We start from the raw sequence: 13,021 nt of genomic DNA on the forward strand, positions 1-13,021 counted from the left end.
CCAGCATCAATTGCATGATCATGGATCCCAATGATAAATTATCAAAGCAATTTCCATTGGAACAAGCAACTTGTTTTTCTATGGGGTATGGTTTGGAGATAAGAGTTTTCATATTGCTTCACATGATACTTGATAGGAGTTGAATGATTTAAGTAGTGGCGCTTAAATGAATTTGTTGTGCCTACAATAAATGCTCTATCAAGGCCCAAGTATACACATGATATTACTCTTACCGTCATATGGCATGATGGAGGCACCTTTTTTATTCAGCCAAAAAAAAAAAAAATGTCTGAAATAAATAATTGAAAGAATTATGGTGTTGGGTCATTCCTGTTGGTTTCTGCTGCCCTGAGTATTGTGGGTTTCGGTTTAGGTATGATTTTGTCTCTTGCTTAAGATAGGTACAAGACTAGAAAAAATATAGCTGTGAAGTTGTTTGTAATAGTGAGTTCATTGATTCATTCTTTAACTAAACGTATCAAGCTTGCGCTTAAATTGCTTGTACTTAGAGGTTCAGTTATTGAATGAATTAAACTTGGTTCAATATGTTTGTAAACACTAAGATTATACTTTTGGTGATTAGCAAGGTGCAACTTAAAACAAATTGTTAAAATATGCATTTTGGTTTTATTTTACTTTAAAAATATTGCTATTGAAATTTGAAAGTATATATAGTTAGTGAATTTTTAAAATATCACATGCAATAATTAATATAGCCTATAAATATAGGCTTATTATAACTTAACCAACTCAATGAACTTCTTCTCAAAAAAAAAAAAAAAAAAAAATCAACACAACGAAATTAATAATTTCGTTAATAAGCTTTAGTTCATTTGGGAAATTAAGAATAAACTTGAACATAATTTAGTTCAGTATAAAACTCAAGTTCACATTCAGCTTTAAAAAAAAAGTGACCAAATTGAAACATCTTAAAAAGCACCGGATCATCCAAGACGAATGGAGACTTTGACCTTGAGCACAAATCTTTTTAAAAATATTAGTGTATATATATATATATATATAGAGGTAATAATTTTGGCAATTTTGTTTTCTGAAATTACATTTTGTTTCTCTTAACAATATCATAATTATTGATTATTTTAAGAGTAATGTTACAGTACAAACATTTTTACAAATTGTTGAAATAGTAAATTCTTACTGGTTTAAATTTGGACCACTATTTACATCACTTTTGTACTTACTAATAATCACTCATTATATTAGCAATTTGTAAAAAAAATTTATAACTCTAATATTTTCCTCATTTTAAAAGCCATAAAAAAATTTATAGATTTAAAATCTAAAACAAAATATACAAATCTAAAAAAAATTAGCTCAACAAGAAAACAATTAGGTACAAGTAACCAATTTTATTCAAAACAAACAACTTGGCCCTTTAAAAAATTTTAAACAAAATAATTTTATCTTTACTCAATAGCATATGTACACATCAAAAACATAAATAAATAATACTCCTTAACGGTTAAGCGGTAGAGTCGGAGGCTGGAGCAGCCACATGCAACCACCAACAAAGCTGGTTCTAACTTCAATGGCATGTTTGGATGTTAAAAAAAGGATGGGGAGTAGAGTAGAGGGAGGGAGAGTAATGCAATTACCTTGTTTGGAAATTTTTTAAAGAATGAGGGGGAGAGGTTTGGAGGAGATTGGAGGGGTTTGGACTCTCTCTAGCCCCCCAATTTTAATTCCCCCAAATTGGAGAGATTTGGAGGGGGAGTAGAGTACATAAACTATTGACCAAGTAAATTACCTAATTTACCTTTATTATATTAACAAAATTACACAAGGGGAAGGGCTAATTACTCCCTTCCCCCTTACTAATTTTAAAAACATCCAAATAAGGTGGAGGTGAATCATTCTCCTCTACTCTCCTCCCTACTACTCCCCTTCCCTCTACTCCCCTCCCTCTCTAAACTTCCAAACAAGCCACAAGTTTTGGTTTCGTCTTGCGTATCATGTTTGCAAGTTTGTGAGAAATGGATATTTTGGTAAATTAGTTAGTTTTCAATGGTTCACTACTGATTAATTAAATGGATTTTTCAAAAATTGTCTTCAATTTCTATGATGAATCATTAAAATGACTAAAAAGTAAATTGGCAACAAGAAGTTCATCATTGAAACAAAATTTCCCATTAATAATAATAATAATAATAATAATAATAATAATAATAATATTTAAAATTAAATTAAAGAGAATAAATGGGGCAAAAAAAAAAAAAAGGAAAAAAAGAGAGAAAAACAAAAACAAAAAGAAGATAATAACTGGATAATAAGATAGATTCTGTTATCCTATGTATGTCTCGGTCTTTTGGTCGTCTTTGTGAGCCTTTCGCTTAGCGGTGAAGGAGAGAAATATGTTAAGTGTGACGAGTCTCTCTCTGGGCTCTCGAGCTTCTATGGTAATTCAGGTTCCTTCTCCAACCCAAACCCAACACAGTGGTGCTTCTGCTTTTTCTCTTGGTAAAGGGAGTACAAGCAGACGCAGCAGCCATTGTTCACCACTGGGATTTCTGTCTTTTGGCAATTCTAGTTGCTGCACCACCTTATCTTCCTCTGTTAAGACAGCAGTTGCAGCTGTCGACTCCGACCAACTCAGTTCTTCCAATCCTGCTGACAAGGTTTCTTCTTCTGTTACCCATTGTGCTTCTTGTTTATCTCTCTTTACTAATCAACTAGGAAAGTCTCAATTCCTCATATATTTTATGTATTTCTTCTCCAGATACTGAATTATATATAAACATTTTGTGTTTGTATTTGCATGTGTATATTAATACATTGATTTTCCTCTATTAGCTTTCAGTAAGATTTTTTCATACATTTAGTCATATACCTGTGCGGCTGTGCTGTAAGAAGATGCGCCAACCATAATATGTTGGGCAAAACAAAATCTTAGGTACAGTTACTTAGATGCTATATCTTAGGTTCTCCAATTTCATTCAACAATGTGTTTGCATTGGCTAGTAAGTCATTTAGTTGAATTTAATTGTGGAAAAAAAGACATTGCTTGCACTGCATTGTTCAATGTACTTATGTGATGGAGTTTAATTAGGGAACCAAAGGAATAGCACCTATGAAACTGTGCTTAACTTTTGCTCTAATTTCTCTCTCCCTCTCAACGCATAATTGACCAAAACCCAATTCAGTTGGCTTATCTGTTAAGCAACAAATCATCTCACTTAACATTGAGATGACCAAAACGCTGCCTTTAATTTGGTTTTACTTACTTATATTTCCATACAGGAACAAGCAAGCAAATATTATTTCGTTGTTGCAAATGCAAAATTCATGCTGGATGAAGAGGAGCATTTCCAGGAGCTTTTGTCTGAGCGGCTGCGTCTCTATGGGGAGCGGAACAAAGAGCAGGACTTCTGGCTTGTGATTGAGCCAAAGTTCTTGGATAAATTCCCTAACATTACTAAGAGATTACGGAGACCTGCTGTTGCTCTGGTTTCAACCAATGGTCCCTGGATCACGTAAGAACCCCACTGCTCAACTGCCTACTAAATGCTAATTACTCCTGTTCTTTGTTCCTTTCCCCCTACCTTTTATAGAACTCCCACATAGATAGTTGAAAATGCTTTGAATTTCTAGATGTACATCAGTATCATGCTCTTGAAATCAAGATAATAAATGTAGGGGATGCTTGCAAAGGATATTAAAAACTGCAGTTGGTAAGCTGTTTGATTGTTTTGCTTGCAGTAGACTGTAGGTTGCAGATGCTTGTGATGTTTTATGCTATTGCAGTATAGAGATTCTTAGTCCAGGTTTCCACCAAGCATATCTATTTCTTTTTTCTTCTTTTCCCTTCTTGTTAAGTGAGCAATTGATAATTTCAGCCAAGTGCCTGGGTGTGTGGCAAGTTTTTCTCAATGTTTCACTTGTTTTTCGCTAAATAAAAATGGTGAGGATACCAATTGTGGCTACCCTACCTAGGCATGACCATAGTAGTTCCTCTATCTACTGAGGAACCAATGCTTGAGGGGCCTAAACAGGGATGGGAGGCTGCAAACACTCTGTCAATTGAGTTGAGCCTTAGTATGATCTCAATCCCACCCACAGCATTACTGGTTTAAGGCAGTGGGAGCTAAATCCTAATTCTCCCTAAGCTGAACCAATGGCGTGCCATCACCCTGATGGTCCATTTGGATTGAGGGGAAGGAGGGGAAGTAGAGTAGAGTAGAGTAAATTTGGCAAAAAATTAATTTAATTTTAGCCAACTCTACTCTTCTCCCCTTCACTCCCCCTCCTTCTCCCCTCCATCCAAACGGGCCCTGAAGGTTTCCACTCAGGACTTACCCCATACCAAAACCCTAATCAGTGGGCCATGACTTTGGGTGCTAACTTTTCACTTGTTTTACTGATAAAATTTGGAGACTCCATAGTTCCAAAATAGATAATTTAATGATAATTGTATAACTTTTTCCAAATTTATTTATCAATAACACTAGTGCATTGGATGGCTTGGCAGGTTCATGAAGTTAAGACTGGACCGGGTGTTACCAGAAAGCTTCAGCGCTGAAAATCTTGAAGAAGCATTAGCCTCAAATCCTACCAATCTAGAGTTTGAGAAACCAGAAAAGTGGGTGGCACCTTACCCAAAGTATGAATCAGGGTGGTGGAAGCCCTTCTTCCCCCTGGATCAAAAGAGGAAGTCAAAGTATAAAAACATACTTCCTTTTTGACCAGGCCTTTTACATTTTCCTCATCAATGTGGATTTTTCATCATGTATTGCTGACTAATAGTTGAAGTTGGTGAGGTTTGCATGCTACTCTGTAAGATAGTGCTGACACTTTGTAATTTGGTTTTGAAGGTTACCACCTCAGGAGGTGAGATTTAGGAGTTGCATTTGAGATTGTGATAGAGTGGTAAGCATAAATTGGCATTTTCTATGTTAAGTCAATATAATAAAAGTTCTGCTAGTGAATGAAGTGGTGCATCTTGGCAATTGGTTGAGTCCATATGCTTACATTTGATCTCCCAGTATGGGTGGGGCTTGGTGACGGGAGAAGCACTTTCTGCTAATAAATTGGCCTTGGGTCCTTATACTTGATGCTTTAAGATTTAAGGCCTGCACAAAAAGCTGCCTTTCACTTTTTAAGATTTTTGTGCCTCTTATAAATCAACTAAAATGTATGATATATATTTGCAATTGAAGCATACTTAAAGCCTTCTCTCTCTCTCTCTCTCTCTCTCTCTCTCTCTCAATAAGAAACACGTACTTGATCTCATTATGATTGGGAGCATACTTCTTATGAATGAGACCATACCTCTCACCATTCATGTCTGCCATATTCTCTGCTTTTGGCAATATTATAGGAATGCTTATAGAAAATGTGAAGACTTCCCAGCTTCAGAGGCTGACTGCTCTTTTGAAGGTTTGTCAGTTCATTAGTTTGGCAGCCTAGACAATTGAAATTTGTATCTGCTCAAAAAAGAGATTATAAGAAAACTTCAATCCATTCAAAATTATGCATTTTTGCTTGTAAATGGTTTACATTTTTTTCTCTTCAAGAAATTAAAAAATATATATATATATATATATGTATGTATACCTTCTGTGACATCAAATGAGAGGCAGGGCAATGGATGGAACCATATGAAGAAAAATTGTTCAAGAAACTTCACAAATCGGCAGAGGTACTAACCTTTCCTGGTTTTGGAGTTTCAGTAGAACATTTCCATCCTTGTAAATAGTCCTGCATGTTATCCTAGTAAAAATTAAGTTAAGGATACCCTTGTTAACAAAAAAAAGAGAGTAAGAAAAAACAGATGCAATACTCATCTTGCTAACTTGTTGAGCAGGTGACAGGATAATGCTTTAAGTACTAATCATAAAGATAATTGTCAGTGAAATTAAAAATGGTTGGTATGGTACGAATGATGATCTTCTTTTTATTTGGAACTAACCAAAATGGATGGATAGAGAGAAAAAATGGTAGATTCCACCCCTACCCTTAATTATGACACAGTTGTAATATTTTCTGTAAACCTTGAAATCAAGTAATATCCAATGATCTATTGGTTAGCTTATGATCACTTTGCCCCTAAACATTAACAGAAAATTCAAATTTCTGTTAGACATTTAATTATTTATTTATTTATTAAATTTGACAAAACTGTAATGGTATGGAACAAAATGCTTATTACCAATAAATCATAGAGGACATTACTCAGTTTTAAGTTTAGGGGGAAATGCAATTGTACCATAGTTAAGGGGAAGGTGCAATTAGCCCAAAGAAAATAAAAATAAAAATAATATATATGATGCTTCAAAGCTTAGTAGTAAATTTATGCAAATTACTTTGTATTCCCTTACATTGTTTTCCCCAACCAAATAGAGGAAATTTGTATATATATTATATATGCAATGCTTCAAGGGTGTAGTACTAAGTTTATATTACAATTTCTTCCCTTCCATTATTTTTTTCGAACAAACAAAGGAAATTCATATGTTTTCTTTCTACATTTTTTCCCACTCTGCTGTCATTTCTATATACTGGAGTTCACATTTTTTTAACATGCATCAATAGAGTGGACCATGAGATTGAACAATAACAGAGCTATTTCACCAAGCCTTTTACTTTTCTCTTTCCAAAAGAAAATTAAAAAGAAAGAATAAAAATGTAGAAACCGTAGCAACTATAAGTACTCCAAATTTATGATCCCTTTTTTTCGACGAAACGTTTTCTAGAAAACTAGAAAATCTTTTTTTTTTTTTTTTTTGTATGGAAAATGACTCGATTTCCAAGAAACTTTTTATGAAGATCTAACTCAATTTCATGTGTTTTATTTTGACTATGAAAATGAGTCATAATACATTTTTGTTGTTGTTTAGTATCTCACGAAAAATTATCAATATTTCTTGTAATTCCAAAACATCATATGAACGAGAAATTTCATTCATGAAATTAGACCTAAATTAGGATAATATTTTCGATTTTTGGGCATTTGACAGTCTCAAATAAGAAAAGAAAGAAAGCCTAAAAGTCAGAATCTACGTGAAAAGTTAGAAAATAAGTTATTTGAGCAAAAAAAATTATTTGGAAAAACATCAACGGTCGATTTGTGGAGAGAGAGGTTGATGATGCTTATATGCAATATAAAAAGAAAAGGGAGGCCCAGGAGAGAAAATTGTTAAGTGATAGAACACCCTCTTTGGTTAAGTGACTCTACTTCTAAAGATAATTAATCTTAATATATATTATTTTCAGCAAATTTCAGAGAACAAACTATACATTATATCACATTACAAAATAATTACATATTCTTGTGCATTAGTTTCGTGAATAGTTTCCACAACAATGCGAAGACCTTATTTTTTTGACGTTTCTAGCAAATTCAACAAGTCTAATGGGAAAAAAGAAGCAGAAGATCTTATTCATTATCTCAAGTCTATTGTTCCATGAGAAGTTAATACACAAAATAAAACAGGTATATCTTATTTAGTTACTTTATTATTGGACCAACCCAAACACAATTCATGGCTCACAACTTCCTCACCAAGAGATCTACTCCATATTCAGGCTCTAGAACCAACCTGAGAACAGGTCCATGGGTGTATTTGGGAGAGAGAGAAAAGGCGAAGTTGGACAAAAGGAGGGAGATAAGTATCTTGAGTTCAACCGTAGCCAAGTTCTGTCCAAGACACACTCGAGGCCCAACTCCAAATGGCATGTACAGGTGTGGAAGCTTGCAAGCACCTGTAATTCCATTTTCAAATCTATCTGGGTTGAACTTGAAAGCATCTGGTCCCCATATGTCTGGATCAGTATGCAATGTACACACCATGTTCCAGATGTAAACACCTTTTGGGACAGTAATGTCCCCGAATTTCACGTCATTGAAGACCTCCCTTGACATAATTGTTACTGGAGGGTAAAGTCGCAATGATTCATTAATCACCATCGCAAGCTGCAGGTGCAAATTGATATATGGGGTTAGAAATATGTCTATATTCTCTATGCATGCATAAGCATCTATATTGGTGTAAAATTTTAAGTAGTACTAGTCGTTACAAGACCTGTTTCATCTTACGAATCATATCAACATTCGGAATACCACCTCCACAAATACTGAGAGCCTCGGCACGAACACGGTCTTGCCATTCTTGATTTGAAGCCAACAACATGAGGCACCATGTGGCAGAAACTGCAGTGGTCTCAAACCCAGCCAAATATATGTTCTTGCAGTTGTCAACGATGAAGCGGTCTGTTTCCTCCTGGCTCAAGTTACTATTCCGGGCGCCCTCAAGAACCATTTGTAATAAATCATTCTCATTAGCTGCAACTTTTGTTCTCTCCTTCACGACCTCTAGTATCAAATTGCGGATCTCCTTTTCTAACGCCCATTTTTCCCTATTGCTTTTTGTGGGGAGATATCTGTAACATACACATATGTTGAAATGAGTCATTTTTTTCAATATTTAGTTAGAGAAAAGCTTTCGTCACATTTGCTGCCCTTCGTTTGAAAATGATTCATTCATGATTCAAATTAAGTATTATAAATTTTAAGATGTCTTCAAACGTTCAGTGTCACTTCAAAATCTTAATTGTGACCTGTACCATCTCCATTTCAAGTAAGGGAGACAACCATGTTTTTTTTTTTTAAGATCTCTTTCAATTCTATATATATATATATATATATATGTATGTATGTATGTATGTATGTTAAGTTGTCATTTTGAAAAGCTTTGAAGTTTGGAGGCAAATGTATAATTTTGGCAGTATCATTATTTCATAATTTTATGTAATCTTTAGCATAATGGCCCCCTCGATGTTTATAAAAATGGGGGGAAAAACACTCTCCCTTCTATCAATAGAGTAGTTCACAATTTTACTCCTAAACTATAGAATTGAGCAATGTACCCCTTAACTATGGTTTAAAAAACCGGATTGGACCGGTTGAACTAAGAACCAACTACCAGTCTGGTCCCAAAAAAAACCTAATAATTGGTCAAAAACCGAGAACTAGAGGCAAATCCGGTTTTGCCCCGGTCCCCTTTTTAAAACCATGCCCTTAACAATTGAAAAGAGCAAATACTCCATTACTTTGTTAACACACATGAAGAAATCTTTTGCTTCCTAGAATATTCCACAATGAGGGGGAATGTAACATACATTTGAATTATATATATTTTTTATGTTGATCAAATACTTTGTTTAAATAATCCAGTAATTTTTTCTTCTATTAATAATAATTTTTTTTGTAATTAATTTTCTTTTCAATATTGGGTTATTTGCACTTTTCACTCCTTAACTTTTGGGTCATATGCATTTCCTCTCTTAAGTATATTTTAGTAATTTCATTATGAAATATTCTAAAAGATTATGACATGTGTTAATGGAGTTATGGGGTATTTGCTCATTTTAAACCATTAAGGGGGGGGGGGGGGGAGGGGGGAGTATGCTTCCTTTATAAAAAAATGTACAATATTAGAATACTCATTTACAGTACTAATAACTCATTTATTTTGACATATGGAACTCATTAGCTTTAACAGCAATTAAAACATAAGTTTCAAAAAATAGACAAATAGATTAAAACTCTTTTATATTTTATATTTAGAGAGTGTTTATTTTTTTTAATAGATATGATAAAATTTCAACATATAGGTTTATTTTATGATGATTTCTCTTTATTTTTAGGCTAAGATACTAATTGATTTATCACATAGGTAATATTTGAATTACAGATCTCTTATTTGACAACAAAAGACTTTACCAATTTGTTCATACCTCATAGCAGGGAGCTGACCCGCTATACCTATACCTTTCTTGGACATGGCCTCCTGGAGAAGTCTCAGCTTTAAGAAAATCTCTTCCCCTTTGGAATAGTTGCTGCCAAAACAGGCTTTCGAGATAACATCTCCAGAGAAACTTCTCATATACTGATCGATTTTTATGTCTGCAGTTCCACCCTGTGTCTCAATCATACTCTTCCATGAGTCTACCACTGTGATTGCAGACTCGGTAATTATGTTCACCATTCCCTACAAGGTTTTAGGATCACATAAATAGCTAACTGGTTATTTTGGCAATTTAAAAAAAAAAAAAAAATTACCATGCTAGAGGTAAACAAAATTTTTGGTTGAAATAATGATTATATACCTTAACCTTCTCCATGTATAATTCAGGTGCAAGGATTTTCCTCTGATGTGCCCAGACAGCCCCATTTGAAGTTAAAACGCCCTGTCCGAGCAATGGTCCAAGCGCTTGGTGTTGATATGATGGCTTTCCCAAGTCGAAGGATGTGCATGTGGTTATCTCCCTCACAATGTCAGGTTGGGTCACGAATAATATTTGTGAGTTCCCAACAGAACAGGTAAATAGTTCGCCTGTTTAAACATAAATCAAATGGAAATGCTTTAATTAGTTATATGTTGACTAATTTTAGGATCATACCATTTTTCACAAATAATTTATGTGATAGATTGTGATTGATTGTTTGTCTCTTTTAATTTATTCACATATATAAGCTCATCACTTTTTCTTCACCATGTTCTAACACTATACCATATTAGAGTTGTGAAAAAATTATGGCATAAAAAGTTGTGGTTCTAGATTTTTTCATATATATATATATATATTATAGTAGAATTCATAATAGTTTTAACATTTGTTAATATTATAATTATTGTTATTATTGTTAACATAATATATTCAAAAAGGGAGGCATGAATGGTGGGAACCCAAAATGCCAAAAGATCTTGAGGAGGGTGAGGTGAGAAAGAACTAAAACCTGATAGAGTTCCGCATCTCCTAGCTAGGGGGATCTTATATGGAAACCTTGGACTCTAATTAATATGACGCGTTTTTAGGCCGTGAGGTCTGTGTAATCAAAGCAAACAATATCATACATGCCAATAATGAGTTAAGGCGTGACAAGCAATGAAGCAAACAATATCATGCATGGCAGTAATGAGTTGGGGTGTGACATGAATGATAGAGAGATGATAATGATAGCGTAGTAAAAAAAATTTTAACATGTTTTTTATATTATAATTACTGTCATTGTTGTTAACATAAAATATTCAAAAAGGAAGGCAAATGTAAATGATAGAGATGATGATGACAGTGATGACATGATATTGATGAATGAAATACCATATTGCTTCCTCCATTTGTCAAAGAAGCCAAAGAGATAATCAGCACAATTATGGGAGACGGGGGGTTCGCTGGTGTGAGCCTTCACTGCGGTGGATTGGCCCAACTTCATCTCTTTAGCATTTCCGAGTAGGAAACTTGGTGGTGGTCCGCTGATGCCTTGCTTGCTTAGCAAAGATCTAAGCCTCCTTGGCTTCGCCACCAGCGCATTATACAAGAGTTGTAACAATCCAATGAAACCAAGCACTGCAAGGGAAATGCATGTCTTTGTATCAAATTGTAGCTCCATGGATCAAGTCTTTTCTTTTTCTCCCTTTCTCTATATTCCTCTTTACTCCATGAACCTAGTATTTTCTTGTTCTCCCTTTCTCTCTTTTCCTATTTACTACTAAATGTTATACTTTCAAAAAGTGGATTGGTGGTGGAACATAAAAAGTGGGAGATAGAAATGTTGAACACTTGACTTTGTGAGAAATATGAAAAATTGGGTCAACAAAAATAAGAGTAATGCTATATTTACAACATTTTTTACAATAACTTCATAACAAATTCAATGTAGTAAGCTGTTATTAATTCTAATTTGGTCCTAATACTGATATTATTTTGTTACCCACCAATAATAGCTTTTTGCATAAGATTTATTGTAAAAATATTATAGAAGTATCACTCCAAAATTAATTATACTTCCCAAACATAATACTTAATCCCTTTTTTTAAAAGGCTTAAATAACAACAATGCATATTAGCCCAAATAACAACAAACATAAACCAAACAAAAACATATGGATATAAGTCATTTGTTCCACTTTTTGAATTCTACTTTATCTTTCAGTAATTAATGTCAAATGAATATATGACAAGTTGTGATTGGTAGAACATAAAACGGAATACAAAAAGTGACAAAAAGTGAGACAAAATATTTATAATTTTATATAATTCAGCAAGAGTGGTCCCTCAGTGTATAGGTAAATTCAAAACCACCTTCAAGTTTGGGTTAATATTAGCCACTGCTTAGAAATTTTATCCAATTTACTCGCTAAGGACAAAACACTTAACATTATTTGCTCTTGTTTTCCCAAAAAACTAATATGTGGTCAATTCAATTTAATTATCCCATAGTGACTATATTGTGACAATATATGCACATGGAAGTGTCTGGGTAGAAAAAAAAAAAAAGATGGATAACAATTAGAGATTAGAAGGAAGCAAAAAAAAAAAGGGTTGAAAGAGTCGAGAAACTTTCAAACAATGGTAAGTACGGTTTTTATGCTTATAAAAGTAAATTGGCTATTTTTGAAAAGTCTAAACTCTAAATAGTACTTCAACCCAAACCTCCACACCTATATGGTAAGTGTGGTTTTTATGCTTATAAAAGCAAATTGGCTATTTTTGAAAAGTCTAAATTCTAAATAGTACTTCAACCCAAACCTCCACACCTCACGGCAAGTGGTTGGAAGCAACAACTGAAAGCAAAACAATAATTTGGTATGCAATTGAATTTGAGGTCTTAAAAGAATTCTTTCGATCACTTTTACGATATGTTTGGTAGAGTAGAAAAGAGACTATTCTATAGCAACTACTCTTTTGAAATAGCTATTTAACTCTTTAGTTTTACTTCCATTGCTACAAATAGGATTTTATTCAGAAGAGAATTTGCACACACACATGACACTCGAACATATATTAATATAAGAAAACTTAAAAACTATATAAAATATGTTAGCATTGTGTGGTTAAATTATTAAATTTATCATATCCCAATAGTTTAAGTTTTTAGAACAATAAGAAATTTAACATTATACAAACAAAGCTTTAGTAGCAAAATTTTGAGGCCAGCTATGGATTCTTAACAAATTACTTAAGGATAGCTACATGTATTCTTTTCCTTCATTTTATTCTA

The 13,021-nt window shown here is 33.6% G+C and overlaps 2 protein-coding genes across 3 annotated transcripts; one reads left to right on the forward strand and one right to left on the reverse strand.

Moving 5' to 3' along the window:
* The first annotated feature begins 2,288 nt into the window (after positions 1-2,288).
* LOC112007218 (protein YCF54, chloroplastic) lies at positions 2,289-4,947 on the forward strand. 2 transcript variants are annotated; one of them, XM_065764594.1, is made up of 4 exons: positions 2,289-2,636; positions 3,259-3,491; positions 4,487-4,675; positions 4,830-4,947. In XM_065764594.1, the coding sequence occupies exons 1-4, from the start codon at positions 2,373-2,375 to the stop codon at positions 4,867-4,869; spliced, it is 726 nt and encodes a 241-aa protein (XP_065620666.1). In that variant the 5' UTR covers positions 2,289-2,372; the 3' UTR covers positions 4,870-4,947. The 2 variants fall into 2 exon arrangements, with proteins under 2 accessions (XP_065620666.1, XP_065620667.1); XM_065764595.1 differs by having other exon boundaries at positions 2,290-2,636; positions 4,487-4,618.
* Positions 4,948-7,303: 2,356 nt separating this feature from the next.
* On the reverse strand, positions 7,304-11,500 carry LOC112007215 (cytochrome P450 714C2). Its single transcript, XM_024039525.2, has 5 exons — positions 11,122-11,500; positions 10,126-10,352; positions 9,754-10,007; positions 8,040-8,397; positions 7,304-7,930 (listed from the first exon to the last, which is right to left on the reverse strand). The coding sequence occupies exons 1-5, from the start codon at positions 11,408-11,410 to the stop codon at positions 7,505-7,507; spliced, it is 1,554 nt and encodes a 517-aa protein (XP_023895293.1). The 5' UTR covers positions 11,411-11,500; the 3' UTR covers positions 7,304-7,504.
* Positions 11,501-13,021: the final 1,521 nt, after the last annotated feature.

Source organism: Quercus suber, unplaced genomic scaffold, assembly GCF_002906115.3.
Source record: "Quercus suber isolate HL8 unplaced genomic scaffold, Cork oak 2.0 scaffold_570, whole genome shotgun sequence".
NCBI classification, from domain to species: domain Eukaryota; kingdom Viridiplantae; phylum Streptophyta; class Magnoliopsida; order Fagales; family Fagaceae; genus Quercus; species Quercus suber.